A 26,983-nucleotide genomic window follows, 5' to 3' on the forward strand; every position below is an offset into this window, starting at 1 on the left:
TCAGTCTAGAGAAATGTTGAACAAAGAAACAATGTTCTGAGAACTATAAGCCAAAAATGATGTACTTTGTCTTAAGTTACTCGGGTAAGTCTTAATAGTCTGAGTTTTAGAGCTGTAAATTGGCTCGAAACAGATCGAACTTGTACCGGTTTCTACTGGTGTTTGGCTCGTTGAAGCTCGGCTCATGAAAGAACCAAGCCAAGCCTGATTCAGCTCGATTAAAAAATAAGTCAAGTTTGAGCATTAGTATGTTTGCCTTGTAAAACTCGTGAACAACTCAAAAATTTTCATGAGACAGGTCGAGGTAAGCTTGAGCTCGGCTTGGTCATTCAAGCTCGACAACTATTGAGAAGTACGCATCCAGAGTCCCAAGTCTAACTAGCTCAATTAACAAAACAAAGAATATCCATTTAATATTACAGTTTGATTACAGCCTAGTGGTATTCCTCTTCACTTGAAGCGAGAAATCTTAGGTTCAAATTTATAGAATGTGAGTTCGCAACTAATTTATTCCACCTGCTTAATGTAAATATATTGTTGTATTAAGAAAACCTAGAAATGATACTTTGATGGGGGTTCTTTCTCATGGAACCAAGTACAAATAGGACTTCATGGTTGTCGCTCAAAGAAGCCTAAACCATACAACAAGATAAGTAATGCCGCACTACGGAAGTTACAAGTTTTCAAGAAATCACGCGTCACCTAACAAGATTAAAAATCAGCAACCGCTTGCATACTATAAGCTTTGTTACTCATTTTATACTAACAAATAAAAGGAAAAATGTGAAGCAGCCAGGAACTTTTGCAACGTTCCCGCAAAACAGTTATACGACACCGTGCGAACGATCATCTGGGAAGTATTTGTGTTTCAGAATCATCAAAGATCAACGAGCTGGTGGAAGTTACATCCGGGTTTGCTGTTGATTTCTTGCGTTTCTCTGAATGAGATGATGACGATGTCTCCTCCAACGAACTGGTACCGCCAAATTTTCCAGATGCATGCATCCTCGGCCTTGGTTTTGTTAGTGCCTTCTCATGTTTCAATCGGAAGAGGACGTTTATTAACGATTAAAATGTGTAACATCATCATTCAGCACCTGGGAAATCATAAGTACCTTCTCGTTTAGGTGGACCTCTTTGGAAAGCATTTCCACAACTTGCTTCATTGTTGGTCTCTGTTGTGCAGTGGCTTGAGTACAAAACAGTGCAACCTTGATGAAGCGCATAACCTCGGCCTCTGGATATGCAGTCAATTCTGGATCAACAAGTTCCAGGAGCCTTTCTTCTTCTCTTAGTTTCCATACCTGAAAAAGCATTTATACGATTGTCAAGGGACTCGGAATATACCTCTTGTAAGTATGTTTTAAGTTAAGATGAATGCACGCAAAACATCCTGTTAACGACCATTGCATCAAAACATGAAAAGGGTTTCTATGATTCATTGCCTAAGAATTTTGTACTTTGGCTGAGCACAATGTAAAAATTTATACATAACAGAAGCATACCCATTCGACGAGAACCAGCAGTTGCTCCCCGAAGGCTGCCTTACTACTACTTCTGCCACTAATTATCTCAAGCAAGAGCACCCCAAAGCTGTACACATCTGCTTTCTTCGTAAGTTGTCCCAAAAGCGCATATTCTGGGGCGAGATATCCCCTGCAGAAGCAGAACATTATTGTTGTTAGTGCACAAAACATTAGTAGGAACATTTATATTATATCAGTTGGTAATGGCTATTGGTTCCTACTCTCCTACGCAGTACGCACTACAAGATTATTGACTAAATTTCTGGCAGATTAAGAGCAACTATGTACTTCGTAAACTCTGATACTGAATTGAACTTGAAGTTACTACTCAATCATATTGGTCATTCATTTTAAAGTGGAAACCTCCAACACACCACATTCAAAAACTAAATTCTGAACTACATAGCTGGGTTGCAGTTGAATTAAATGTTATAAGAAATTCTTACTCCGTTCCAGCTACTCTAGTACTAAGATGAGTGACATTATCAGGAAAAAGTTTTGCCAGCCCAAAATCTCCAATTTTAGGACGAAAATTTGCATCAAGAAGTATATTGCTAGCCTTGATATCTCTGTGGACAATTTGCTGTTCAGCTTCCTCGTGAAGGAATGCAAGACCGGTAGCTGTACCAAGGCAAATCGAAACTCTCGTTGGCCAATCTAGAAAAACATATTTACTTCTCGAACCTGGAAAGATAGTTGTTGCATATTAGCATATACAGAATGTTTGACAGATTAGAATAAAAGGGAAAAACGATGAGATAAACAGCTCAACTAAGCGAATTAAATCATGTCAATTCCCCCGCGGGTGGGTGAAAAATTAACTTTAGAAAATGAAATCTGAGATAAAACATAGAACTTAAACATTCCAATAATTACCAAGCAAAGATTTAGAAAGACTGTTGTTCTCCAGATATTCATATACCAATATCCGATGATTGTCCTCCACACAGCAACCAAGGAGCTCAACAAGGTTCGGATGTCGTATACGCGATATCACATTAATCTCTGTCAAAAATTCATTTGCTCCTTGTCTAGATTCTGCAGAAAGACATTTGATCGCAACTTGGGCATCGTCTCTTAGAACTCCCTGATGTGATAAATGATATTAAAGTATCAGAAATAAAGAAACCGTACAGTAGTCAATCTTGAACCTTTAGACCTAGGATTAAAAATCTTTCATTTTTAAGTGCTTCAATGCTGGCCATCATGAAGAAATTTAGACCTACTACACAAATAAAAGCTTCATTGACCTCACCCTATAGACAACTCCATAACCTCCTCCACCTATCCTGCTCGATGGATGAAAGTTCCTAGTAGCTGATCTCAGAGAATTATACGAGAAAAGCCTTACGTTGTTGTTGATAATCCCTAATTTCCATACATACAGACATAAAAACCCTTGTGAGATCAATTTATCCAGTTCAGAAATAATATAAGAAAACTTCTAATAGCATGTATGTATCCGACAGCATAATCTAAGCCTAACACAGTAATCTGCATACACATTTTTCGGTCTTTCTTTTCTGCTTCATATATGTGATTTCTAAATTCATTAGTTGAACAGATGGTCAAAGAGGTGGAAGTAGAAATAAATAAATAAATAATTAACAGGGTCTTGCAGAAATTAAGGACATAAGACATACGAATCTGCATAATTTTACTCTTCTAGCTTGCTATGAAAATTCAATTTATCAGGGAAAGAAAATAGAACTTGGACACAACCATTCACCATGGTGGTGATATACAAACACGACACTACCATTCGTCATGGTGATGAAATACAGACACAACACGACCAATTAATTTACGCTACAGCAACAATAGGAATCATTGTATTCGGGGAGCTTGCGTTCTGCTAGATTTGAGAACTCTCATTTCTTACATGCAACACAATAGATGTTTCACAAGCTCAGAACTTGAGCTACATTGCGGCCGTTGCCCACAAAAATTTTAACCCTTGTACATCCACTGAAAAGGTACAAAGGTGCAAACTAAAGCTCTAACAGAACCCTTTTGCATCCACTTGAAAAAAACCTAGACTTTGGTTCTGAAATTCAATAGAGACCCAAAAATCTGCAATCAAAACAATAATTATGCTACAAGCAACTCACAGAAGGGAAACACACAAAAATGGAAAGTATTTACTATTTTACTGCTTTTACCATATAAAGAGTTCATTTGCTAATTAATTACTAACAAATCCTTACCTTGCTCCTGGAAGGAAGACGAGGAAGCTCTCTCTTCTTTACGCCATTTCAGCACAGAGAAGCAACCACAAACCATTGCAGCACACAATTTAGTTGCCCTAAAACCCTCACACCATATCTCCTTAAACCCTAATCTGAAAATCACAGAATCAAGCTCCAAAATCCAGCACAACCCACTAAAAGCAAAAGCACAAAGAACCAAAATTAAAGTCGAGAACTTTTTGTTCTACAAAATGAAAATTGAAAAAGCAAAAGCTGGGAACTTTGAAATAAAGCAGATCACTGCGGAATCTGGAACCCTAACCTGAATTGGGAACCTCTGGAATTCTTCTTCTGCAACAGGAAAAAGCCAGAAAAGTGCTTTTGCTTTTCTGGGCCTGTTGGGTTTTTAAGCAAAAACAAAAACCCAAATGGCATAGTAACAGGGAAGGCAGATGAAAGGTGGGCAATTAATAGTGGAGGATTAAATTGAAAACCCATGTTACCTATGAACAAGGGTATAAGAAATAACAAGAAGTGGGAAACCTGATAAATTTGAAGGGGTCAAAAGTCTGCTATTTACAGAAACGAGTGAACGGCTTCTGATGGTGACATTGTTTTTCTTTGGTTAAATTTCTTACCCGAGTTGCAAGAGAAGGGAAAGATTAATCAAAATTAAAGTTGGGGTTTTGGCGGAGAGGGACATAGTGGGAGTGATCACATTGGTAAGTCAAAGTTGAAGATTTGGGCGTTTATCCTCCGTAATACTTTAGGCCTTTTCTGGTGCTGGTAGGTAATCGGTCACACACGAATTGCTGTAGTTTCAAACTCACCCACCAAGTTTTTGATTCTTTTTTTTTTATACGCGGCAACCATTTTCTTCCCTTGACCCCGACAATAGGTTTTTGGGAAAAATAATGAAAGTGGTTTAAAAACTTTGAGTTTTAACGATAAATACAAAATAAAAGGTAAAATAAATAGTACCAGAATTGATTTTTTTAGTATAAAAAAGTGGATTTTCGTTAAAATAAACAATACCGGAAGTTTTTCGTTAAAATCCCCTAATTTTTTTAGTGTATCCAAAGACCATCACATAATATTAATTTTCAACGCATGACAAATGTTTCGAGTACACATAATTTCTCATATCCCACATCAATAAGCTACCTAAAATTAGTATAGACCAGATAGGAAAGTTGGCAAAACTGAAGTTAAAAAAAATATAAAAATAAAAATAAAGAGGGTCATCTTGGAGTTGATTGAGAATCGAACTTAAGTTAACATGTGGACGTTATCAACCCACCTAGTTATTCTTAATCTGTTTATGTTAAAAGGATGCACACAAAATTAACATTCTTTAATTTATATTAGAGGTAGACATGCAAAATTGACATTCTCTAATATAAATAAGATCTCGTATTATGAGTTTTCTTTTCTTTGCTGGACTATGATTGAACACACAACACATCCATCTTTCTTTGATTTGTAAAAGTTTAGGAGGAGATTGGTTTCTCTCACTGCTAATGTCAGGACACACCCACAATCTCGAGCATGAATAATTTACGTTTGGTACCTAACTACCGGTTGTCACCGGTAAGGATTTGTATAGGAATTTACAAATAGCAAACCAACAAGGACTGCTGACAGTGGAACTCGAACTTTGAGAGAATGACACACAAAACAAGAACCTTATCAATCATTTGTTACTATTGAACAAATTTCTCCTTTAGTTTTCTTCTTATTCTTTGCCTTAACGCCCATTCGGGACAAGTTGGAAGAGGAATTCCCAATTCGTACACGGACCAGACCATTGAGCCAACCCTTGTTGGCAACACATCAATCTTTCTTTCAAAGGTTTCCTTGTTAGAGTTGAATTAGACGAACCAACCACAGTCCACACCCTTCATTTCCCCTATGCATCATACTTTGACAAAACCCAAAGGTTTTTTTTTTTTTTTTCTTCTTCTTCTTTCTTTCTTTCTTTCTGTCAGATAATAAATTTTTAACTCGGTTAACAACATAAAGTGCTATAATAACAACCATCAAAATTCGATTTAACCGTTGCACAAGCTGTAGAGCAGGTTACTACGATCAGGATTTTGCTTCTTTTCTTTTCAATGTACACCAACTTTAAAGTCGGTTATGATTAATGAATAACACAACGTATACATCTTTAATTTAAAGATTAATTACCTAACCAGTCCTTGGAAATGGATTAGTTGAACTAACACCTTTCCCGCATCTGTTATATAAGAAGGCCCACATCTCATAGTCTTTAACGATGGAGATTAACTGCTTAAAAACCATAACTTTTTAATGTGTAATCCTATGAAAGTAATAATGTTTTTGAGTCCCCATATTACTGTTCTAGATACATGATGCACATAGAGAGAAATAAACACAAGAGAATATACAACTGATTACATTGTAGAATCTTTTATGCACGTGTGAGCAATTCTTTTTTATTAATTCAAGCATTTTTTTAAGGAGATTTTTTCAAAGTAAGACTCTCAATAAATTATTAACAGTTTAACGTCAATTTTTATACCAATATTATAAAAAATTATGCTAAAAAATAAGTGACATAAAACGTACAGAAAATCTCACGTCTAAAAAAGTTTTCTTAGCATTTCTCCTTTTCAAAATATCTGTAAATAGGTTGGGTATTCTTGCCAGACTAGTGGAGTCTGCACTTCTGAAGCAAAACGAAAAGATTGAAGTTTGAACGTTTTCTTCCTTTTTGCTAATTTTTAGTTTATTACTGAGTGGGTTCGGTGCGGAAGCAGTAGGGGAAGAACACGGGAAAATGTTGAATATAATATATATGCAAAGGGATCCGGATTAGGTGTGGACCTCACTTCACGTCGAACTTTAACAATCCGAACCGTCTATTTTATAGGTCTCGATTGATAGATCATCCTTGCAAAAGTTCAATTGAATCCGAAACCATTTGTCTATTTAATTATCAAGATAAAATTTCATTATTTCTTATATATCAAAGTATTCGTTAATTTCTTTGAACTCAATTAAATATCTTAAACATTTCCGATTTAGCTAATATCTTTCAAGGATGATCTATGAAGTGCAACTTAAAAAATAGATGGTTCGGATCGTTAAAGTTCAATGTGGTGTAGACCCTACAACTAATCTCATTTTTATAAAATAAAATAAAAAATGGAATCCCTTTCCTTAAAGGTTCCTATATAAGAAAAGGATTCTTGCCGGATCTTTTTCCTGAAAATCCTGTGATCGTGACCGTTCATCATATATCATGTGGTCAGATTCCCTCTATACATATGTGTTGACAATTGACAGGGACATGTATTCATTCACGCAGAGCATATGAGCACTTGTTCGATTGTCAAACGTTTGTAATTTTGTCTCCCTCCGCAATATATATGTTGACAATTGACAGGGACATATTCATTCATGTGGAGCATACTTGAACAATTGTTCGATTGTCAAACGTTTGTAATTTGGACTCTCTTCGCAATCCGAATTGACTTGTTGTCTCTAGTTTTCAATTGCTTGGCCTTTTTCAAATAGAAGTTTTAACAAAAAACTTACGTACTGTTTATTTTAACGAAAAATTATATTTTTACACTAAAAAGTTAATCTTGATACTATTCACTTTATCCTTTATTTTGTCTTTATCATTAAAACTCAAAGTTTTTAAACATTTTTCATTAGTTTTCATTTTTCAAATTGCTTTAAACACCCGTTTCCTTCATTTGGTTGTCTATTGTCAAGATGCACAATTACGCAAGAACTGATTTCCACACTCCCATTTTCTCTTTTGCACTCCACCCTTTTTCGTTGTGTTTGAATTGAATAAATCAAAAGATAATGAACGGGCAAAGAAAAGGGGATAAGTGCAAAAGTAAACGGGAGCGTGTAAGCAACTCCCATGGAATGTCATGTCTAATATGATAGCAATATGAAGAATGAAACCTTAATAAATTTCAATTTTCAAGTTTCATAGTATGAACAGTAAATTGTAAATGCTGAAGGAGGTCTTCAACTTCCAAATCATCGAAATCTAGTACAAACAATCATGGCTACGGATAATATGGTTCATCAAAAGCACCTGATACTTGTTCTGGCATAGCGAGGACTGATACTCAGAATCGACACGACTCACAAACTTTCTCTAACATTTACAGATCAGCTTCGTTCAGGTATGCGCTGTAGCATAAATATCGCGCTGAGTATGCCAATCCCCCGTGTAAAATAATACTGCTGGGAGAATGATGAGGTTGGCTGCAAATAATTCGGGGTCGATGGTCCCATGGGGCGGTCAGCTACCTTGGTGTCTTGCAGGAGGAGTTTCCTCTCTCACTTCCAAGATCAATATCTTCAATTTCACACCCCTCTAAACTAAGAGGAATGTTGTTGACACTTGGTTCGGAGCTAGCATTGCTGCATGTGGCAAGAGGAGAGTCCATCGCACCAGTTGTATTGCTTTTTGTTGGTTTAATTCTGACACTATACCCAGAGGAAGCTGGAACATTCGTCAGAACTGGCCGTAGATTGCCTGGCATGCTTCGCCTTATATCCTGTATAAAGAAAATTCCAAAATTTAAGTTAAATGCTATTTCTAAAAACGGGTTTTGCTAGTCATGTGGATAATTTATGTATCACACCAAGCATAATTTGGAATTGGATAGTATAAAGTGGAATGCAAGATCCAAATGAAGGGAAACAACGTGCACTTGAACAAGGAAAGTGATGCATACCATGTGCCTCATAGCCATATCAATGGACTTCTTTGAAAGATTTCTTCCAAAGCCTGAGCTTTCAGAGGATGAAGACTTCCCATTGGAACCGTTATCAGTATTATGATGGTCATAATGCTTAGGTGGTGCCAATTTCCGCGAGTTTACTACCCTCTCAACCATTTGTGTTCCAATAAGTACAGGGTTCACATCATCATTGTCATGAGAAGATGCTCTGCTTATGACTCGATGAGAGTTCCCATTGGTAGTGGTACTAACATTTGAAGCCCGTGCTCTAGAAGGTGAACATGATTGCTGTCTTGGTTTTCCATTAGAACCAGCCATAACAGAAGATGATTTAACACTTGGCGCTCCAGGCCTATCCCTAGAGGCTGAAGCCGGCCTTTGTGGCACTGATGTTCTTAATGTTGGGGGCGCATCATGTGAGAAACCAGGAATCTCAGAGGATTTCAAGGGCCTTGGTTTTACTGTTGGAGAACTTCCACGTGATGAAACAGGATTTTTTGAACTTGTGGGACGTAACTTTGATGCTGAAGAAGATCGACCAGGAGGGGCAGATACAGCAGATGCACTTGATGAACTTGGTCGATGGGTTGGTGTTGCTGATCTTGATGTTGACCTGGAAGCTGGTGCAGAGGGTCTGGTAGTTGGTGCAGAAGGTCTGCCAGTTGGTGTAGAAGAACGAGCTGTGGACCTAGAAGGAGTTGAAGACCTTACGGGAGGAGCCACAGGCTTTGCGGATGATAAGGTGGCTCGAGAATTTGGGGTGGAGGATCTTGAGGGCTTGGTTGTTGAAGGTAATGTGGACCGTCCAGTTGGTGTTGCAGATCTACGAGTAGCAGGTGATGAGGGCCTTCTTTTACCGGAACTGGAAGAGTTCAGTCCAGACGGCAATGTTGGCTGCTTAGATGTTATATTGTTCCTTGAAGCAGATTCTAGCTGGTTGTTTGATAGCTGAAAGTCCCAAGTTATGGGAAACATGACAAAATAAATTTGCAAATGACAACTTCATAAGTAAAACGAAATGTCTCCTAAAACAATCAATAGAACACCATTTGCAGTCGTAAGTTTGTAACTTGTAAGTAAGGAAGACTAAAAACTATGGGAAGATTCAAGTCCAACCTTACTATGACACACATACATCTCATAGAATCTACTATCAATGAGTCAAATGTACAATTGCTGCACATACATTTCGTAGAATTAATATCAATGAGTACAGATGCTGCGCATACACTTCATAAAATTAACAACAAATGAGTCAAATGTCCGAATGCTACACATACATCTCATAGAATTTAACGCTTATATGTATTTAGAACGTGTTAGCTAAAATCCTTACCCGAGATTTTGGGGCGGATGCACGGTCATTGGTAATCTCACTCTGATTCGTTGTAGTTTTCTGCACTTCCATATCCAAGGATGAAAAAAGTGGAGTAGCAGGTGGAGTAAGAAGCCTGGACACAGAAAAGATCACCGATAAATCCGATACCACAACAAATGACTCAACTTTACTACGACGCCGGAGTCCAGACCAAAGCATAGAGATTAGAGTGAGAACTAGAAGTCTACAAAATTGAACAAGGATTTCTGTCATATGAAGGCTCAACCAGTTTTTCTTGAAAACAGTCCTTAGAAGCAGAACCGCCCCTGATTTTTCAAACACCTCAGCAAAATGTTTCAGAAATCAGATCCCAGTTCATTAGTCCTAGGATAATTTAATCCCACCCAATTTAGAAACCCAACAGTTTTCTTCATCAATTCAACAAGCTACCATAACCAGAGACTTAAACTTTGATTAGTCCTACGGAAATTTAATCCCACCAAAAAATAAGCATAAAATCAAAGACTTAAGCTTTGACAATAATTTACTCACCAATCGTAATCAGATTTCTCATTCTCCGAATTTAAAAACTCATCCACCCGGATCTTCGGCTGGGGCGGCGCCACCGTCCCAACAGTCCTGGAAACCGCTGCGCCTCCGCGGTTGTCAGATTCTGCAGAAACCAAACACAACCCACCATCAAAACCAACCTCAAAACCCAAAAAAACAACAAAGACCGAAACTTGAAACCAAAAACAAGAAACCCAAATGCCGTCGTACCCGGAGGAGCAGCAGCAGCGCCAATAGGGTCGAGCTCGTCGGCGTTCTTGTTCGGAGGAAGGAGGAGAAAGCCGGCATTTTTCTCCTTGTCCTTCTCGCGCCTCCGCATCTCAAGAAACAGAGCGAGCTCTTCGTCTCTGTCGTTGACGTTCACCACCTTCCCGAAGCTCCGTTCTCGCGCCCTCGACTCCACAGTAACTTCCATGGTCGTCTCTGCAGCTTAGCAAACACAGAGGCTTCAAAAAGAGAGAGAGAGGAGCGGAGTATTTCTGTAGCTGAAATTTCGGGTGCTGAGTTTTTTTTGTAGTATTTTTCTGATTGCTTTGACAAGAAATAGAATTTCTCAGTCAGTCGCTCTCTCTCTCTCTCTCTCTCTCTTTTTGGAAGCATTCAGAAATTTGAACAAAAAAACAAGGCATTGGGAAATTAATATTTTATTTAATGTGGGTAATTTATGAAGATTAGTGCTGAATATGGGCTGAGATATGGGGATAATTACGACTGTGCCATTGGATTTGCTCTTGCGAGACGTGGCCTTCTCTTGATCATTTTCCTCATAAACGGTAGACATGTGAAGATACAAGATTCGTGATGCATGTGAATTTTATTGAAAGCTTTTTTATTTTGTTATTGTTTTAGTCTTTGGGATCCAACAGGATCGTTACCGAGGAACTTTTATTAAAACAAACACACATTTACAAAACAAACAAAGACCCAATTTATTCCTATAAACAAACAAAGAATTGGCCTAAAAACAAAGAAATCACAAAAAATGAGTCCAACAACAGTGAAGCCCAAACATAACAGAACGTCCGAGAACCATCCACTGTGCTCTCCACCACCGATCTAAGAATCAGCTAGCCATCCGATTCTCTGTCCACCGCCAATCATCACCTCCATAGACGCCACTTGCACACAGCCATCAACAAGAGATAGTTGATGAGAGAGAAAACAACCATAAAAAGAAGCTCCGGGAAATTCCCGAGCAACACCACTGAAAACGGCAGACAACAAAAAGAACGTGGTGGTGTAGGAAACACCTGAGCCGGATAAAACACCGGAACTCTACACACGAACTCAACAAAAAACATGACTGAAAATAAATGATTTTGGGGTTAGTGAAAAGCTTAGAATTCCTGTTATAAGATGCTCATAATATTTGCAAGGAGGATGATCAAGATTTGAACACGTAATTTTAAGTGTGCAAGGCTAACGTTATTAAAAACTTGAGTTACAAAATTTTTAATTTAACAATTTAGCTTGTAAGAAGTCATTGGGAGAGGATTACATGGGGTTAATTTTCACATTGTTTGTAACTATAGTCTATTAATTTGGTATATCTTATGTTCTTGATTTTTAATATTATGTATGATTAGTGATCACGTAAAATGTGTGATTAAGATTGACAATCTGACAACATAATATGTTGAGTGATAGAAAATACTATGCTATGACAGCAACCTCAACCATACCTAGGTTTTGTAGTTAAGCATAAGATAAAATCAATCATCAATTAATAGATAACCCTATGAATTTTGATGATAAACAAGTTTAATTTTATTAGAAAATATCTCCATACATCACAGTATGATTCTCTCTCCTTCAAATCTCCTCCCCTCCCTTTTAGTCTCCTCCTCTCTCACTTTCCTCTTTTTCTTTCCCTTTCTATAAAGATGTCAACACCAGATGTTAACGTGATTTAATCGTAACTGTTCAAATAGAAAATGGTAAGGACTGAGTCACTAAGGGACTAGAGTGGTCCCGGTCCCACCTTGACTACGGTGTGAGAAATTTCTTAGCAGTCCCAAGCCTGCAGTTACTGTGAGACATGAGGAATAAGATGGATTGTTCTTGTGAAGAAGTTGAGTCGGATCATGTTGTACATTTTTGGTGAGTTTGTAAATGGGGGTTTAAGATTTTAATATTATTTCTAAAACAAACTTGAATTATTTGTGTATGTTCTTTCTATATTTTTAAATTTTTTAGCGGTTACCCTACTCTTTACCTCCCACTAAGTTGTATTGCAAAGTTTTTTTTTATTCTCTCTATTAAACTGAATGGGTCTTTCAGTTTTGTAAAAATTACTTCAATTACTCACGTGATGAGTTCAAATTTTTTTCCCATACATATATGAAAGGCACTTCCTCATGTAGAACCCTGACTCTACCACAGTGAGAGGACCATAAAGAAGAGGAATTTGAAAGGAAGAGAATCCTACTCTCCGTAAAAGATTGAAACTTGCATAAAATACTTGATTACTTGCAATAAAAGTAATCTCATAATTAATAGGTAACATTTCATTTTCTAATAATAATTGAGAGAACAATATCCGTATCCCAGATTTGAAGTTAATGACGAAATCTGTGGCAATATTGTAATTAAGTGCGACGACAAACCCATTTAATTATGAGATTTAAAACGGGAGAGAAACATTCCCGTTAACAGTGGCACATGCTAGAAGCCAGGAGCCTTGACACGACACGTCGTATTAAAACGCCGAGGAATTTAATTCAAACTTCGTTGCTCAAAAGATGCTCGGATTTAAACGTGGGCTGTTGGATTCCTTTCCTCGAGATGACCTAAGCATCGGACGGATGCTGTTGGTCGGCGAATTTAAAAGGGGCGCATGGCGTGGGTCCCGCCCCGAGAATCGTGTGGTTTAAATTTTGGGTATCTTTCTCAATTCGTGGGCCCCGATTAGATTGCAGATTGCCGTGATTGGTCACTAACCTATGGCCCAAAAAAAGCCCAACCTGAAAAGGATCATTCATATGGCTCTTATTTTTGTTCAGCTAAAAAGTTCTTTAATTCTTTTCTTTATCAATAAATCTACACTTTTAGGCTTTTTTAGTTTAAGATAATTTTCACTTTGAATATGTAATTTAAGTTTTAGAAAATTTTAAACATGCATTTTGTGTACTAGTGTAATTTTGAGTTGCTAATCTCATTAGAATTGACGATGAAATATGATATAGCAGTACATACTTGTTTCATATGTTAAATTTTAAGACAAAGTCTTTCCAAATCAGTTCGAGAAAGGATTTTTAGCATTTGAACTAGATTTCCAAGGTTCATGATGAAATATTAAATATCATTTTAGGGCACGTTTTTCGAAATCAACGCACTTAAAATGTCAACAAAGTACAATATAAGTAACAAAAATGATCCTTCCATTTTCAATCCTCAAACAAAAAATCTAGGAATCGATTTTTATCAAATTTCATTTTCGCATACCAAACATAGTGTGTTTTTAAGTTTCGAGACAAAAATGAGATAAGACCAACATTTTGAGTATGGATAGGAATACATGTTTGTGTTACTTGTGGTATTTTCGGGAAAATGATCATCTCCGGATCCCTTCCACTAAATCACCTGATCCGGGCCTTGGAAATTTGATCAAACAACTAAAGTTATTATAACTTTTAAAGAGGCCTCATGTTTATAATCGTTGGATCAAATTTCAAGGATTCGGATTGATTGATTTGATGGAAGGGATCCGGAGAGGATCCCTTTCCATTTTTGGGGTCGGAAGCGAGTGAGACGTAGGGCATGTCGCATGCTTAATCCCCGATGTTTTGAGCCCCATGCAGTGGGTAGGGGCACGTGGTTGTCAGATTAAGTGTGGAATTTTTGGTGATGATCCGAGCAATCAGTGCCAAAGACACAAACAAGACAATGATCAGGTCCTATCGTCCTCAACACATATAATGCATCTCTGGCTGCAGGGAATAAGAACAATAATTGCACGGTGGTGGGCATCACCACATAATTGCAAGGGAGAAGTTAGCTACCTTTTCAATCCAATATTCTCGTCTTACTTTTTTGGTTATCTTTTTCATTATTGATGATTTACATTGATTAAAATCGTTTACTTTTTAGATCATCCTTAACAACCAAATTATGAATCATTTAATGCACAGCTAACATTGTCAAGATTTTGGTGCTTAATTGTAAAACATGATTTGTCTATGATTAGATGAATGTTAGATGACAAAAAATTTCGGATTTGGTTGATTTTGGCGAGTTGATCTTTAAAGAGTGATCATCGTGCAACATTGCGGATTAAGAAATAGAGCCAAGAATCTAGAACGACAAAGTTCAAACGAGAAGGTTGCTACCAATCCTTTAATTGCAATATCTGATATTTCTGTCCATGTTCCTGATAGGCAACTCAATCACTGTAACGCGAATGTAAACTCAAGTGCTTAAGAGCAATTATTCGCTCCTGTCGCGGTAGGTTTGTGTCAAAAACTGTCGCAGGCAATTAGATTCATGCATAAATGATGAGCTCATAAAAAATATTTTGTTTCTGTTGGGCAACTTTTTACTAACTAGAAGCAACAGTTACAGGAAGGTGAACCTCTTCTAACCAGAAAAACAAAATGATCCATTTAATTAGACTCGCTCGGACTAAACAAAATCATCCGTTTCATCCTAGGATTTTCGAAGGTTCTTTGTCGGAAGAACCGTAACGCTGTCAGTTGGTTCTTCAGGAAAAGCGTCCAGCAACTCAATTCGCCGTGGACTAACCACTGCTCCAACACCTCTCAACCCCGAAGAGGCACTGCATCCATATTAAAGCACTGAACGTGAGGAGCCTCCGGTGGAAATTGGATGAGGCTATATGGGAAGATGAAGAATGGCGATCATGAAAACGGTCACACCACAATAGCCATCACAGAGGGGAGAAGAAGTGCAGACCATTATTCCTTTCACTCCAAAGATACCAATTGATGAATAGGAACCAACAAAGGTCCCGCCCTGACAAGACATGCCGCAGCTGCTTCAATAAATCCACACCAGCACCTCAACACCTTTAGGAAGTGCATCAGTAACAGCCGTCATCTCCTACTTGCCCAAACCATACTGCATGTCAACGGTTCAGAACTCACCCCACATCTGAAGCATGAGGCTGAAAGGCATTTTTGTTTCCCCACCCAGTGCTTGGAAACAGAATGCAGGAATGCAGAAAGGCATGTCATAAACAAAATAATCAAATCCTTGTACCTTGGAACTTCCCATTTACAAGAGTATCATATGTATTGTCATCTGGTACAAGGCCCTTGTCAAGCATTTCATCATGCAACCTAAAAGCCTCTTGCAAATTACCCTCCTTGAAGTTTCCAGCAATCAAAGTATTATAAAAATGAACACTAGGAGTCATACCCCGCCTATCCATGTCTTCCAAGTTCTTGCGTGCACTCTCTAGCTGTCCTTTGTTACGAAGGGCATTTATCAAAACCGTATATGTGTTTGTATCAGGTATAATTCCCTTCTGAAGCATCTCTGAGTAGAGGTCTGTAGCAGATTGTAACTCACCTTCTCTTAGCAATCCATCGATTAATATAGTGTATGCTTTCACATCACAAGGAATACCGTCTCTAATCATCTTGTTGTGCATGTCAAGAGCTGCTTCCATGTTATTTAAATTCCGGAAGCCAGATATCATGCTACTGTAAACAACTACATTTGGAGATAAACCAACTTGAAGGAGTTCTGAGAAAAGTTCACGGGCAGTTCTCATGTCTCGTCTTTTGCAAAACCCATCAATGAGAGCAGAATATGCAGTAACATCCACTTCAATGCCCTTGTTTTTCATCTCATTCCACATTTTCAAAGCCATATCAATTTGATTGCTTTTGCAAAACCCATTAATAATGCTGGTGTAAGTGACAACATTGGGGGAGACTTCACGTTCACACATTTTGCTGTACACAGCCAGTGCAGAATTAATGTCACCCTCCTTGATATACCCATCAATAATGGTATTGTAACTAATACATCCAGGAACAAAACCCCTTGCAACAATTTTCTTTAGCATCTCACTTGCCTCAGACGTACGACCAGCTTTGCACAAGCCATCAATGACAATGTCAACTGTGAAGCCTGTGGGAGAAATCTTGGCAGCCACCATATCATCAAAGACATCAAAGGCACGCCCTACATCACTATTCTTGAAGTAGCCATTTATCAAGATAGAATAAGTCACATCATTTGGTTTCAAACCCCGTTTAAGCATCTCCACGAATACACTATGTGCATGCTCCATATTCCCTATTCTGCAATAGCCATGTATCTTGCTATTGTAGGATACAACATTAGGTACCACACCTTTAGACATCATTTTATCCCATAAACTACAAGCTTCACTTACTTTACCCTTCCCACATAGCCATGATAAGATATTATTATACGAGAAAACATTAGCAACACCACACTCAACGGCCTCATCAAAAGACTTCGAAGCATCTTCAAATGACCGATATTTCAAAAATCCTCGTATCAAATAATTTACAATGAAGACATCAGGCAAAATATCCATGTGTTTCATTTGCTTGTAAAGCTCATACGCCTTTTCCATGTTCCCATTCTTACAGCAGTATTCTATAAGAATTGCATATGTAACCCTGTTTGGAGTAAGTCCATCCTCTATAATCGTATTGAACAAAGCCAAAGCACTCTCCAAATTCCCTTGCACACAATAACCCTTCATCAAGCTTGTAGCAACAACCAAATTAATTGGGTTCCCACAACTTACCATTCCATCCTTAATCCTTGTGGCTTCAACCATATTCCTCTGCTTCACACAAGCTGCGATGACACTACTAAAAGTGACCACGGAAGGAACCCACCCCATTTCTCTCATTTCATTCAACAACTCCAGAGCCAAACATGAATTGGGTTTCTTACAAAAAGCCTCAATAGCAACACTATATGATGCTGCATCAAGTTCTACCCCTCTTGCCCTCGCCTCTCTAAAGTACTCCTCTGCCTCATCCGGCTTCCCCTGCTTCAAACAACCACGCATCATAACGTGTAGAGTGACACGATCACCTCCAATTCCTCTCAAAGCCATTTTATCATACACCTCTCGTGCTTCCCCAATCATATTTCTCCTAACCAATTCTGTTAAAAGAATATTCACATACGTAACACAAGGATACATCTCAAGCTCTAGCATTCTATTAAAGCAATCAATCGCACATTCGATTCGATTGGCTCTAACATAACTGTTCAATAAATAGCCAAAAACCTGAGATTCTAGTTCAAAATCAAACCTTTTGGCGCAGTCCACCAAGTGATCGACAAAGACTCCTGGAACGGGGCCCGAATCACCTGAAACGTACTGGTTAAGCAACATCTTGGCACGCTCCTGAGTATTCGGAGAGCCCATCAAAATGTGAAGCAACACACAGACGGCATCGACACCTCTGACAAAGCCTCGCTCCCTCTCAGCCCATTTGAAGTATTTAACTGCCGAATATGGCTTGCTTTTGTGGCTAAGAAGAGTGCTAATCACACTGGTTTGTGTTAATTCGGAGTCTTGTGAAGTTGGGGCGGCGAACTCGCCCTGATTGGGGTCTGATGCAACTGGGTTTTCGTGAAATTCGTTTTCTAAAGTGGGTTTCCCGGGAAAATCAGATTTTGGAGCGATTTTCTCTGGAAAACCTGAGCTCGGATTGGGATTCTCGGAAAATGGTGGCGATTCTGAATGGGGTTTGGAGGATAGGAATTTAGGGTTTAAGAAAGGAAGGCGACGTAGTGGAGGAAGCGGTGAGGAATTGAGGGGCTTCATTGTTTTAGGGTTTTTGCTGCATAAGAAGAAATAGCAGAAACCCTAATCGAGATTAAAGGTTTCGGCTCGGCGGCGAGAGTGATGAAGTGAGGAAGGGGACGACAACAGAAGCTGTGGCGCGAGCTTTGGCCATTTTACGATTTACCCCTTTGAGTTAAAATTCAAAAGCCAAATACATATCAAGGATTTTTTTTATTTTTTTTTATGGGCAAATCAGAAAATGGTGCTTGCTTTATAAAAAAATTACCACTTGATTATTTGTATATATGTGAATGTGTTAGGTTGGATTTTCGGATTGGGAGTTGAATACCACATGCATATGGTGGGCAAATTATGTGACATAAAAATACTACTATATTCCACGGAAAATTATTAAAACTTAGTGCTAATGGACGGAAACATTGACTTGACGAACTTATTTACTTCACATTTGCATTGCTTCTTGAATCATCTATTTTGTTTACCAAATAATTTGAGTGTTTCTTCTTATCCAGCGCCTTTAAGTTTATTTTGTAAGGAACTTGTAGCTCAAGTGGTTAAGAGTATTTAATTTAAAACTTGTTTGTTTTTTTTAAGAAGAGAAAGTCAAACCTCGAGAGTGCAGAGGCAAATGCTTTAAATCACTTCTCCTACAAGCCTGAGTAGTCTCTTTTTAAGATTAAATTTACTAATCCATATAGTTTCTTTTACCAACCGAGAAATCAGTTGAATATGATAAGCATCGAGAGTGTACTTAGTTCAAGAACTTGAATCCATGAGGCCATTTGCCCTATCTTTCGGAATATATCCCCGTACGAGTGTCTTACTCGTCACGTAATTTGGCTATGCGAAAAAGACTAGAGATTCAGTCTCGTCACATGGGGATTCATCTCCAATGAACCTAAAAGCAATAGCAAACCAGATGTACACTAATTTTTTTTAATCCGAGTACTTGATTAACTGTACTGTATTGGTATTCAATGACCATGTTCTAAAACAATTAGCAATTCACGACGGTACGAAGAACTTAAAGAGTCCTGGCCTACATCATCGATGAAGACATTTTTAATCCCAGTAGCCTACTCGACGAAAGAAAATAGGTTGCTAAGAATTTACATTTGAAATTAATAGTTCAATTTTCCTGAATGGATGGTAAATCAAAGCCTCATCAGTCATCACCATCGCTTCCACCAATCTGAGCTTCGAGAGCAATCGAGTAGTTGCTTCCATCAGGACCGAGAATCTGAAATCTGCTAAAGAACAAAGAAAATCACTCTAAAAATTTTTAATGCAGCAACCACAGACACCAATTTGGTTTTACCTCTCAAGGATAAACTTTCCTTCCTTGTACTTCTGGGATTTCTCATGTGCAGCCTCCTGAAACCGATAACCAAAATATGAGTTTCATACAGCCATCAGCGATGAAAGTACTGTAAATATCCACACAAAAAACATAGTTTTGGAGAAAATATCTTCTTACATATTTCCACCCCACATTTGAGCCACATGAAACACAAAATATGTCAGCAACGGTATGCAATCCTGTTATCATGATCCGCTCTTCTTGCTCTCCAAGTGTGACATTTACACTGCCATTGGGGAAACGAAAGGTTAATTCAGAATTCATATGTATAAGCTGCAGTTGGTGTGAGTTACGCATAAGCCGCCTTCATAGGATTCAAGTGAACGAAAATGCTTTTTTGAGACAAATACATTATGCTGTTATCGATTCATTATTCTCTTTCTTTTTCCACCCTCAAAGTTAAGCTCTCAAATTTATCAACATGAATGAATCTTCTGGCCAACGTCAAACCATGTTTGGTTTGCTGCTATAAGTCATTCTGTATCGGTGGACAAGAAAAAATACGTGCACATAGAATGAGCAAGTTTTTTGTCACAAGTGAGACCAAAATAACTTGCACACCCATGACCCTAAAAGTACATAAGCATGCATCAGCATAGCTATGGGTGAATCAATTTCAAAATTCCAACATTAAAATAGTACTGCACTTACACTTTATCGAAAAGATAAGCCTTTCCATGCCTGCAGTGAAAAGACTGGAACAAAAACAAAAGCAAATCACAGGGTTAGAATGTCACTAATCAATCCTGATATCAAACACATAACATCATAAAAGAGGGATTAATGTACATAAGCATCAAGCAAGAAGTGGGAAGATATGATTGAAAAAGACAAGCCAAGAAAAACCTTGCTGCTCTCAGATGGGTGATGAAATCAGGACAGTATAAATACAGCTTTGCCGCATAAGTTTTACACCGATGCAATATTTACAGGGATGTTCAAGCTACTTACAGTTAACCAGAATTTAAGAGTTATTATAGTGCGCAAATAAATGATTAAAGAGCTACCAAACTGCATCGCTTTTGTTTCCATATAGTTGACGTTGAAACAACAATAAGGCAAGTACCCCGGACAACATTTTGGTCTAGAATTAGAGTCTTAGAGAACAGAGACGCAAGTTCCCATCTAATCTTCCAGCCAAATTTAACTATTAAACCAGGAAAGTGTAAAGTAGATATCTTCGACCTAATCTTAGCAGGAATTAAGTACCTAATTCTTCTCCAGCAAGTAAAGCCATAATCTGTGTTTCTAGAATTGCATAATTAAATCCAATATCATCATAGAGGCTTTACAGATAAAGGTTCTAAATTTTGAGCATTTTGCCCATCCGTTCATCAAACGTGCAAGCCATTTCACAAGAAGCCAAAGCTGATTGTAATGAGCCATAAACACAATTAGGAAATGAAACCCTGCACCACGAATAAAAGAAGGAACCGAGAATCAACCCAATGTTTAAGCTTCCAATGTCAACCACTTTGAACATGAACGATCGCATTGCACTACGGTATAAAGGTACCCCAACTCCTCAATATCACAAACAAAACACTCCAAAAAAATACCTAAAACCAACAATGTACATATCACAACTCCTATATATCCAATGATTAGACCCCCACAAATTACATTCATACGCCTAATACCGATAAATCTCTCTTCGAAAATCGCCACAGATTTACATATCACAACAATGCATCCCAATTTCACAGAGTTCATGAATGTCTAGGTAGAGTGCATTATGCAAATAAACAGTAACAATCCATAACAAACAGAATCACGGAGAAGGCGATTTCGGACCTTAGAGATTACGTCGTCCACAAGACCGAGATGGGTTCTGCAGTGCTTGCAGCTATACATGTTTTCCTCAAGAGTGGTCACAAACAGCCTTCCCATTTTCTCAATACAATTCAGCTTCCTTAATTTCTTGATTTTCTTTCCTGCAAAAACACCAAGATCGGCCGCCATTTTAGAAATTCAAGCATTCCAAACGAAACCCAGAAATTATGTCGACGAAAATTTGAGAAGCATCAATGTGATTAAAACCTGAAAATTTAAGGGAAAAAAATAACGAAAAAAAGAAAGAAAAGGTGTACAATGCAGGCATGTATTTCCAATAACTGTGTGATATGAAGAACAAGAAGAAGAACAGAACGACGACGTACAAATGGGTTTTGTGTGATCTTTGCCGGTAGTTACAGAGGTAGCTGAACAGAAACGAAAGCTTTCATCGAGAATTGAGAAGACGAGAAGTGCCAGCTTTTAAACAGAGAAAGTGCTTTTCCGAGTGTAAATATACAATAAGATAATTAACTTTTTCCATTATTTCATTTTTATTTCTTTTATCCTTTTTAAGTAAAATAATTTGTCTTTAAATTATAGAAATGTAATTTTTTTTTAAAACAAAATTAAATTACAATGAATCTGATAACTTCAAGGAAAAAAATGTAGATTTTAAAGAAAAGATTAATACCAGGAAAATCTTTGTGTTGGGTGGATTTCGAAGGTCTTGTTTTGGTATGTTGGGTTGTTTATCGCTAATCTCTCATCCCTTATTAGAGTTAGCAAAATAAATGATACGTTTTTTTTTTTAACAAATGTTATTATCTATATTAAAGGAAAGAGATGTAAGTTTAACTTCACAATGATTAGCATTAGTGCTTTTCAAATTTGCTTGTATTTAAAAGTTAGTATCCTTCTGCCACTCAGTACTACGGTTTGATGATATTTCTCTTCACTTGAAAGTGAAAGGTCTTACGTTTGAATTTCACGGATGACGAATTTGATACCAAATTAGGCTGCCTATTGTGTGGCTTTGTCGATTTACTAAAAAACAAAAAAAAGTTAGTATCCTTCTTTTAATTTGATCTGTTAATCTAGAAACTGTTAATTAATAGTCTTTGCATCACTATCGGATAACGACTCGTCAAATTAAAAAGACAATGTATTTCATTATTATTCTTATACAAACAGTCTTTAACTCTAATCTAATCTAAACTGCACTAAGAGGGAAAAAGAGATTCAAACTCAAGCGTTAGGAGATCACTCCACTCGCTAACGTGACTACGTTCATATGCATCACGTTATTATTATTATTTTTCTGAAAGAAATAAGGTTTGCACATGTTTAAAACTTTTCAAAAGAAAAAATACCTCCATTTGAGGAAAAAGAAAAAAGAGGAAGAATTCTCATGGCCTATTGTATGTTAATCTAGAAACTGTTAATTAATAGTCTTTGCATCACTATTGGATAACGACTCCTCGAATTAAAAAAACAATGTATTTCATTATTATTCTTATACAAATAATCTTTAACTCTAATCTAATCTAAACTGCACTAAGAGGGAAAAAAAGATTCAAACTTAAGCGTTAGGAGATCACTCCACTCGCTAACGTGACTACGTTCATATGCATCAGGTTATTATTATTATTTTTCTGAAATAAATAAGGTTTGCACATGTTTAAAACTTTTCAAAAGAAAAAATACCTCCATTTGAGGAAAAAGAAAAAAAAGGAAGAATTCTCATGGCCTATTGTATGTTAATCTAGAAACTGTTAATTAATAGTCTTTGCATCACTATCGGATAATGACTCCTCGGATTAAAAAGACAATGTATTGCATTATTATTCTTATACAAATAATCTTTAACTCTGATCTAATCTAAACTGCACTAAAAGGGAAAATGAGATTCAAACTCAAGCGTTAGGAGATCACTCCACTAACGTGAGTACGTTCATATGCATCACGTTATTATTATTATTATTTTTCAGAAATAAATAAGGTTTGCACATGTTTAAAACTTTTCAAAAGAAAAAATACCTCTATTTGAGGAAAAAGAAAAAAGAGGAAGAATTCTCATGGTGTTGAAAATACTAGTGGGTAATGAATGCCCACAGTATTGAATACCTGCCACAACATTGAAAACATTGCCAAAGGGTTGAAAACCTTGGCAGAATATTGATATGTGGAGATTGTAATGTCAAAGATGTGTACTTGGAGTTGCTCTATAAATAGAGCACTCCGTATACTTTGAAGAGAGAGCACAGAGAGAAAAAGAGACGAGGGAAGAGAAAGAGAGGAAGAGGAGAGGAGAGAATTAATAGAGTTATCTTTGTACTCTTATTATTCCAATTATAATGAAAGCATCACTACTGCCCGAGGACGTACTCCAGTCACACTGACTGTAGAGGAACCTCGTAAATTTTGTGTCTTATTCCACTGCACACACACTGTCGATTTTACAACACGTTATCAGCACGAAAAGCTCTCATGTCAGTGGAAAGCATAACGCCATAAATCCGGTAAAGCACTATCCACCTCTCACCTCAGTCATCTAAAATCTTACAGAATAAAAGGTATGTCCATTTTTCGTCTCTCCCACTGCGCCAGAAGCGCCCCACCGAATTCCGGTGAAAAAATTGAAATTTACGACCTGAAGTCGTCACGAGATGAGAAAACTCGTACTTGACAACTGGTTTCCAGAGATCCAGAAGAATCTCATCAGACTTGGAAACCCAAATCACGTTGTTTTCGACGGATCTTGAGAACTCCCATGAATACTTGGTTGTTTGAGATGGTGATGGCAAGAATGAATCCACACAGGCCTCCCTCTCTTGTGCCTTCGTCAACCCCACTGTCATATATGTCTCTGTAAGGAGGTTCTTGCTTAACGATGACATGTTCCCTGGGTCATGCAAGAACCACGCCAGCCTCTGGTAGCGTTTTTTGGAGTGAATTGAATTTTGAGCAACCTCCATAACTACCCAGCAGGTCCTGCGTTTCGAGATTGGCAGAGACAGAAAAGAAAAAAAAAGGGAGATGTTGACTGCAACCTAACAAAATATATATATATATATATATATATATTGGATTTGAATGGTGCAGAATGGTGCATGACACCATTTAGTCAAAATGACATAAATGGTTTCTGTTGGTGCATGGCACCATGCTACAGAAATAAGAAAAGTAAGGTTTGAATAAGTGCTGACAAAAAGAAAGAAAAATAATAAATAAAAGGAGGTATGATACTTTTTGTTATTTATGTGAATTGGTGTTGGTTTAAAACCCTTTCACAAGTTCTATTTCCTTTAAATCAATTTATTTATCATGGACGGTTTTACCGCCTACTGCTTTAAGTTTTGATTTATGTGAATGGTGCTAAATTAAAGTCATTGTCACAAGCTTTATTTACTTAAATGCAATTTATTCATTATGGCTGGAATTACCGCCTATTGCTTTAATTTATTTATTGTACTTCTTTTTGTTACGATGAGTACATACTGGACCCGAAGTTCCTTGATTAGATCAGAACCTGTAGTTTCTTGATTCTCATCAAATAAAAATGATTGGACCTGAAGTTCCATCAAACAAAAGGATCAGGACATGAAGTTCCTTGATAAGTACCTTAAGTTTGAAGTGCCGCAGTGCCTCAACTTAATTACAATAAAAGCCATAAGAATCTTAGTCTACAGACTATTAAATAAGGACCAGAAGTTCCTTATGTCCATCCTCAAAAATGGTTTAGCAGAAGCATTTATTAAGCGGATGAAATTGATTACCCGCGTTCTGCTGATGAAAATAAAATTGCCAGTTTTTACATGGGTACATGTCATTTTACATGATACATTATTGATTTGGTTGAGACCTGTAGACAACCATCAATACTTCTCAGTACAACTCGTGTTTGGGAACCAGCCAAACATTATACATTTACGAGTTTTTGGTTGTGTTATCTATGTGCCTATTGCACTGCCACAACATACTGAAATGAAGCATCATTGCGGATTAGGCATTGATGTTGGACATCATCTATCATTCAATATTTAAAACCCTTGACTGGGGATATATTTACCTCGTGGTTTGCGGACTGTCATTTTGATAAGATAATTTTCCCGCCGTTAGAAGGAGAAAATAACTTCGTTTTAGAAGAACGATGAACAAATATCATTCCAGAAGAATGATAAGAAAAAACCGTTCCAGAAGAACGAAGAGAATTTGTCTTATTTTGATTCATGAAGCAATCAATATACAAACGAAGTGAGAATAATTGAATGATGCATTTAATGATGCAACGAAAGTGATGAAATCACATATACTTGCTGCAAATGTGCCTACAAGAATTAATGTCCCTGTTGGACAAAATAATATGGCAGCAAATGATTTATCTGTTGCACGCCTGAAGTGTGGCAGACCCTCAGACTCAAAAGGTTCAGTCTTTCGAAAGAAGAAAAATATGGCACTACTGAACTATTGCATAACTGTCGCATGCCAGAAGCATGACAGTTGTTGCAAGGATACTTGTCCCGGAAAGGTCAATCCGCAGACATGAGAGTATTGATGTCTCATGCATGAAGCATGATAGACGTATAGGTTCTAATGACTCAACTCCCGAAGTGGAGATTAAAATCCAAGCTCTATAACGCTCAAAAGGAGGTTATGATCCGCATTCTCTAAATTATAACTATCCTGGAAGAGATAGTGTAATGCCCTTGAAGAGGCAATGGATATCCCAAAAGAAATGAAAAACTTTTATGCATGCGCATGCACATGAGAATGTGGGATCACAGATTGATAATAACCAATGGTAATTTTGGTTTTTACCAGTAACTACTAAATTCATCAATGAGCTGTGGTGATATTGAGTCCCGTTTTTTTTTCCATCAACAAAATTATGGGCTAAAGATGGAGAAAGGCAAATTCCATTATAATTTTGTAAGAACTTAGAAAAATAGACCTATATACTTGGATATAATACAAATAGCCAAAAGATGTTGAACCTAGAAGGTTACATATGGGCATTTGTAATACCGTGAAATACACTCATATGATAAGACACAGGGTTGGAAACGAGTTCATATGAATGGAGAATTATATATGAAGGGTTATGAGTCGCCCACATAATATCTCCATAAATAAATCCTTCAAATATACATGGAAGCAAATTGCTTTGTATAAATTCTAGAGGAAAATGTGTCATGAAATGTAGAAAATCCCTGAAGGATTCAAATTGCTTGAAGAAAGCCTCGGAAGGGTAAAGCATGAAATATGTACTCAATACCAATGAATGGTATGAATTGCCTTAGTGAGTACTTCCATTATGGTATTGTTGCAACATACTAAAATCTCTTGCAAGAGTTGATGATGTTAAATTGGGACTCCTGAAGAGTTAAGAAAGATTATAAAGTGTTGAGAGAAATATTGTCTCGAACTGCAGAATCGAACAATATGTCAACACGAATCTTATCCATGATGTTTACGACATTAAAGAATCATATGGATTGAAGATTATGAGTTGAATACTCAAATAATTAATACACTAAGAATGATCATTTATCTTCGCGAGGGGTAAGGATAAATTGATATTTGGTCCAGAAGTACCACATCTTAGTGAAATATATGCTTTATTGTATTTAACACAATACACTGAATGAAATAAAGCTTATATCTCCGAGAAATTACATACACATGAGTTAAAACAAACAAATAGGAGGGATCCTTTACAAAGGTTGCTCATGTGAAG

The 26,983-nt window shown here is 37.3% G+C and overlaps 4 protein-coding genes across 6 annotated transcripts; all 4 read right to left on the reverse strand.

Annotated features, from left to right (window-relative positions):
- Positions 1-520: 520 nt before the first annotated feature.
- On the reverse strand, positions 521-4,442 carry LOC137722923 (cold-responsive protein kinase 1-like). 2 transcript variants are annotated; one of them, XM_068462047.1, is made up of 8 exons: positions 4,038-4,442; positions 3,734-3,867; positions 2,782-2,894; positions 2,403-2,613; positions 1,973-2,210; positions 1,506-1,656; positions 1,116-1,304; positions 521-1,029 (listed from the first exon to the last, which is right to left on the reverse strand). In XM_068462047.1, the coding sequence occupies exons 1-8, from the start codon at positions 4,211-4,213 to the stop codon at positions 847-849; spliced, it is 1,395 nt and encodes a 464-aa protein (XP_068318148.1). In that variant the 5' UTR covers positions 4,214-4,442; the 3' UTR covers positions 521-846. The 2 variants fall into 2 exon arrangements, with proteins under 2 accessions (XP_068318148.1, XP_068318147.1); XM_068462046.1 differs by having other exon boundaries at positions 3,734-3,909; positions 4,038-4,441.
- Positions 4,443-7,632: 3,190 nt separating this feature from the next.
- On the reverse strand, positions 7,633-10,924 carry LOC137723068 (endochitinase A-like). Its single transcript, XM_068462222.1, has 5 exons — positions 10,553-10,924; positions 10,325-10,445; positions 9,791-9,905; positions 8,449-9,402; positions 7,633-8,268 (listed from the first exon to the last, which is right to left on the reverse strand). Exons 1-5 carry the CDS (start codon positions 10,755-10,757, stop codon positions 8,014-8,016), a joined length of 1,650 nt encoding a protein of 549 aa, XP_068318323.1. The 5' UTR covers positions 10,758-10,924; the 3' UTR covers positions 7,633-8,013.
- A 3,676-nt stretch (positions 10,925-14,600) lies between these two features.
- LOC137722959 (pentatricopeptide repeat-containing protein At3g54980, mitochondrial-like) lies at positions 14,601-18,268 on the reverse strand. The gene has a single exon (XM_068462094.1). The coding sequence runs from the start codon at positions 18,126-18,128 to the stop codon at positions 15,546-15,548; it is 2,583 nt and encodes an 860-aa protein (XP_068318195.1). The 5' UTR covers positions 18,129-18,268; the 3' UTR covers positions 14,601-15,545.
- A 791-nt stretch (positions 18,269-19,059) lies between these two features.
- On the reverse strand, positions 19,060-21,759 carry LOC137723006 (protein yippee-like). 2 transcript variants are annotated; one of them, XM_068462159.1, is made up of 6 exons: positions 21,630-21,759; positions 21,265-21,404; positions 20,122-20,165; positions 19,588-19,696; positions 19,429-19,484; positions 19,060-19,357 (listed from the first exon to the last, which is right to left on the reverse strand). In XM_068462159.1, exons 2-6 carry the CDS (start codon positions 21,358-21,360, stop codon positions 19,276-19,278), a joined length of 387 nt encoding a protein of 128 aa, XP_068318260.1. In that variant the 5' UTR covers positions 21,361-21,404; positions 21,630-21,759; the 3' UTR covers positions 19,060-19,275. The 2 variants fall into 2 exon arrangements, with proteins under 2 accessions (XP_068318260.1, XP_068318261.1); XM_068462160.1 differs by having other exon boundaries at positions 19,060-19,382.
- Between the last annotated feature and the right edge of the window lie 5,224 nt (positions 21,760-26,983).

Source organism: Pyrus communis, chromosome 17, assembly GCF_963583255.1.
Source record: "Pyrus communis chromosome 17, drPyrComm1.1, whole genome shotgun sequence".
In the NCBI taxonomy this organism is placed as follows: Eukaryota; Viridiplantae; Streptophyta; class Magnoliopsida; order Rosales; family Rosaceae; genus Pyrus; species Pyrus communis.

Excerpts from the sequence above, each read along its gene's own strand:
- LOC137723068 (XM_068462222.1), bottom strand. The coding sequence starts at position 10,757 with ATGGAAGTTACTGTGGAGTCGAGGGCGCGAGAACGGAGCTTCGGGAAG. Across the intron at positions 10,446-10,552 it reads CGCTGCTGCTGCTCCTCCGG|AATCTGACAACCGCGGAGGC; the intron begins GTACGACGGCAT and ends TGGTTTCTGCAG. Across the intron at positions 8,269-8,448 it reads ATATGGCTATGAGGCACATG|GATATAAGGCGAAGCATGCC; the intron begins GTATGCATCACT and ends TTCTTTATACAG.
- LOC137722923 (XM_068462046.1), bottom strand. The coding sequence starts at position 4,213 with ATGGGTTTTCAATTTAATCCTCCACTATTAATTGCCCACCTTTCATCT. Across the intron at positions 2,614-2,781 it reads GTTATGGAGTTGTCTATAGG|GGAGTTCTAAGAGACGATGC; the intron begins GTGAGGTCAATG and ends TTATCACATCAG. Across the intron at positions 1,657-1,972 it reads ACTAGAGTAGCTGGAACGGA|GGGATATCTCGCCCCAGAAT; the intron begins GTAAGAATTTCT and ends CTGCTTCTGCAG.
- LOC137722959 (XM_068462094.1), bottom strand. The coding sequence starts at position 18,128 with ATGAAGCCCCTCAATTCCTCACCGCTTCCTCCACTACGTCGCCTTCCT.
- LOC137723006 (XM_068462159.1), bottom strand. The coding sequence starts at position 21,360 with ATGGGAAGGCTGTTTGTGACCACTCTTGAGGAAAACATGTATAGCTGC. Across the intron at positions 20,166-21,264 it reads TGGACGACGTAATCTCTAAG|TCTTTTCACTGCAGGCATGG; the intron begins GTCCGAAATCGC and ends TTTTTGTTCCAG. Across the intron at positions 19,697-20,121 it reads GCTTATCTTTTCGATAAAGT|TGTAAATGTCACACTTGGAG; the intron begins GTAAGTGCAGTA and ends CCCCAATGGCAG.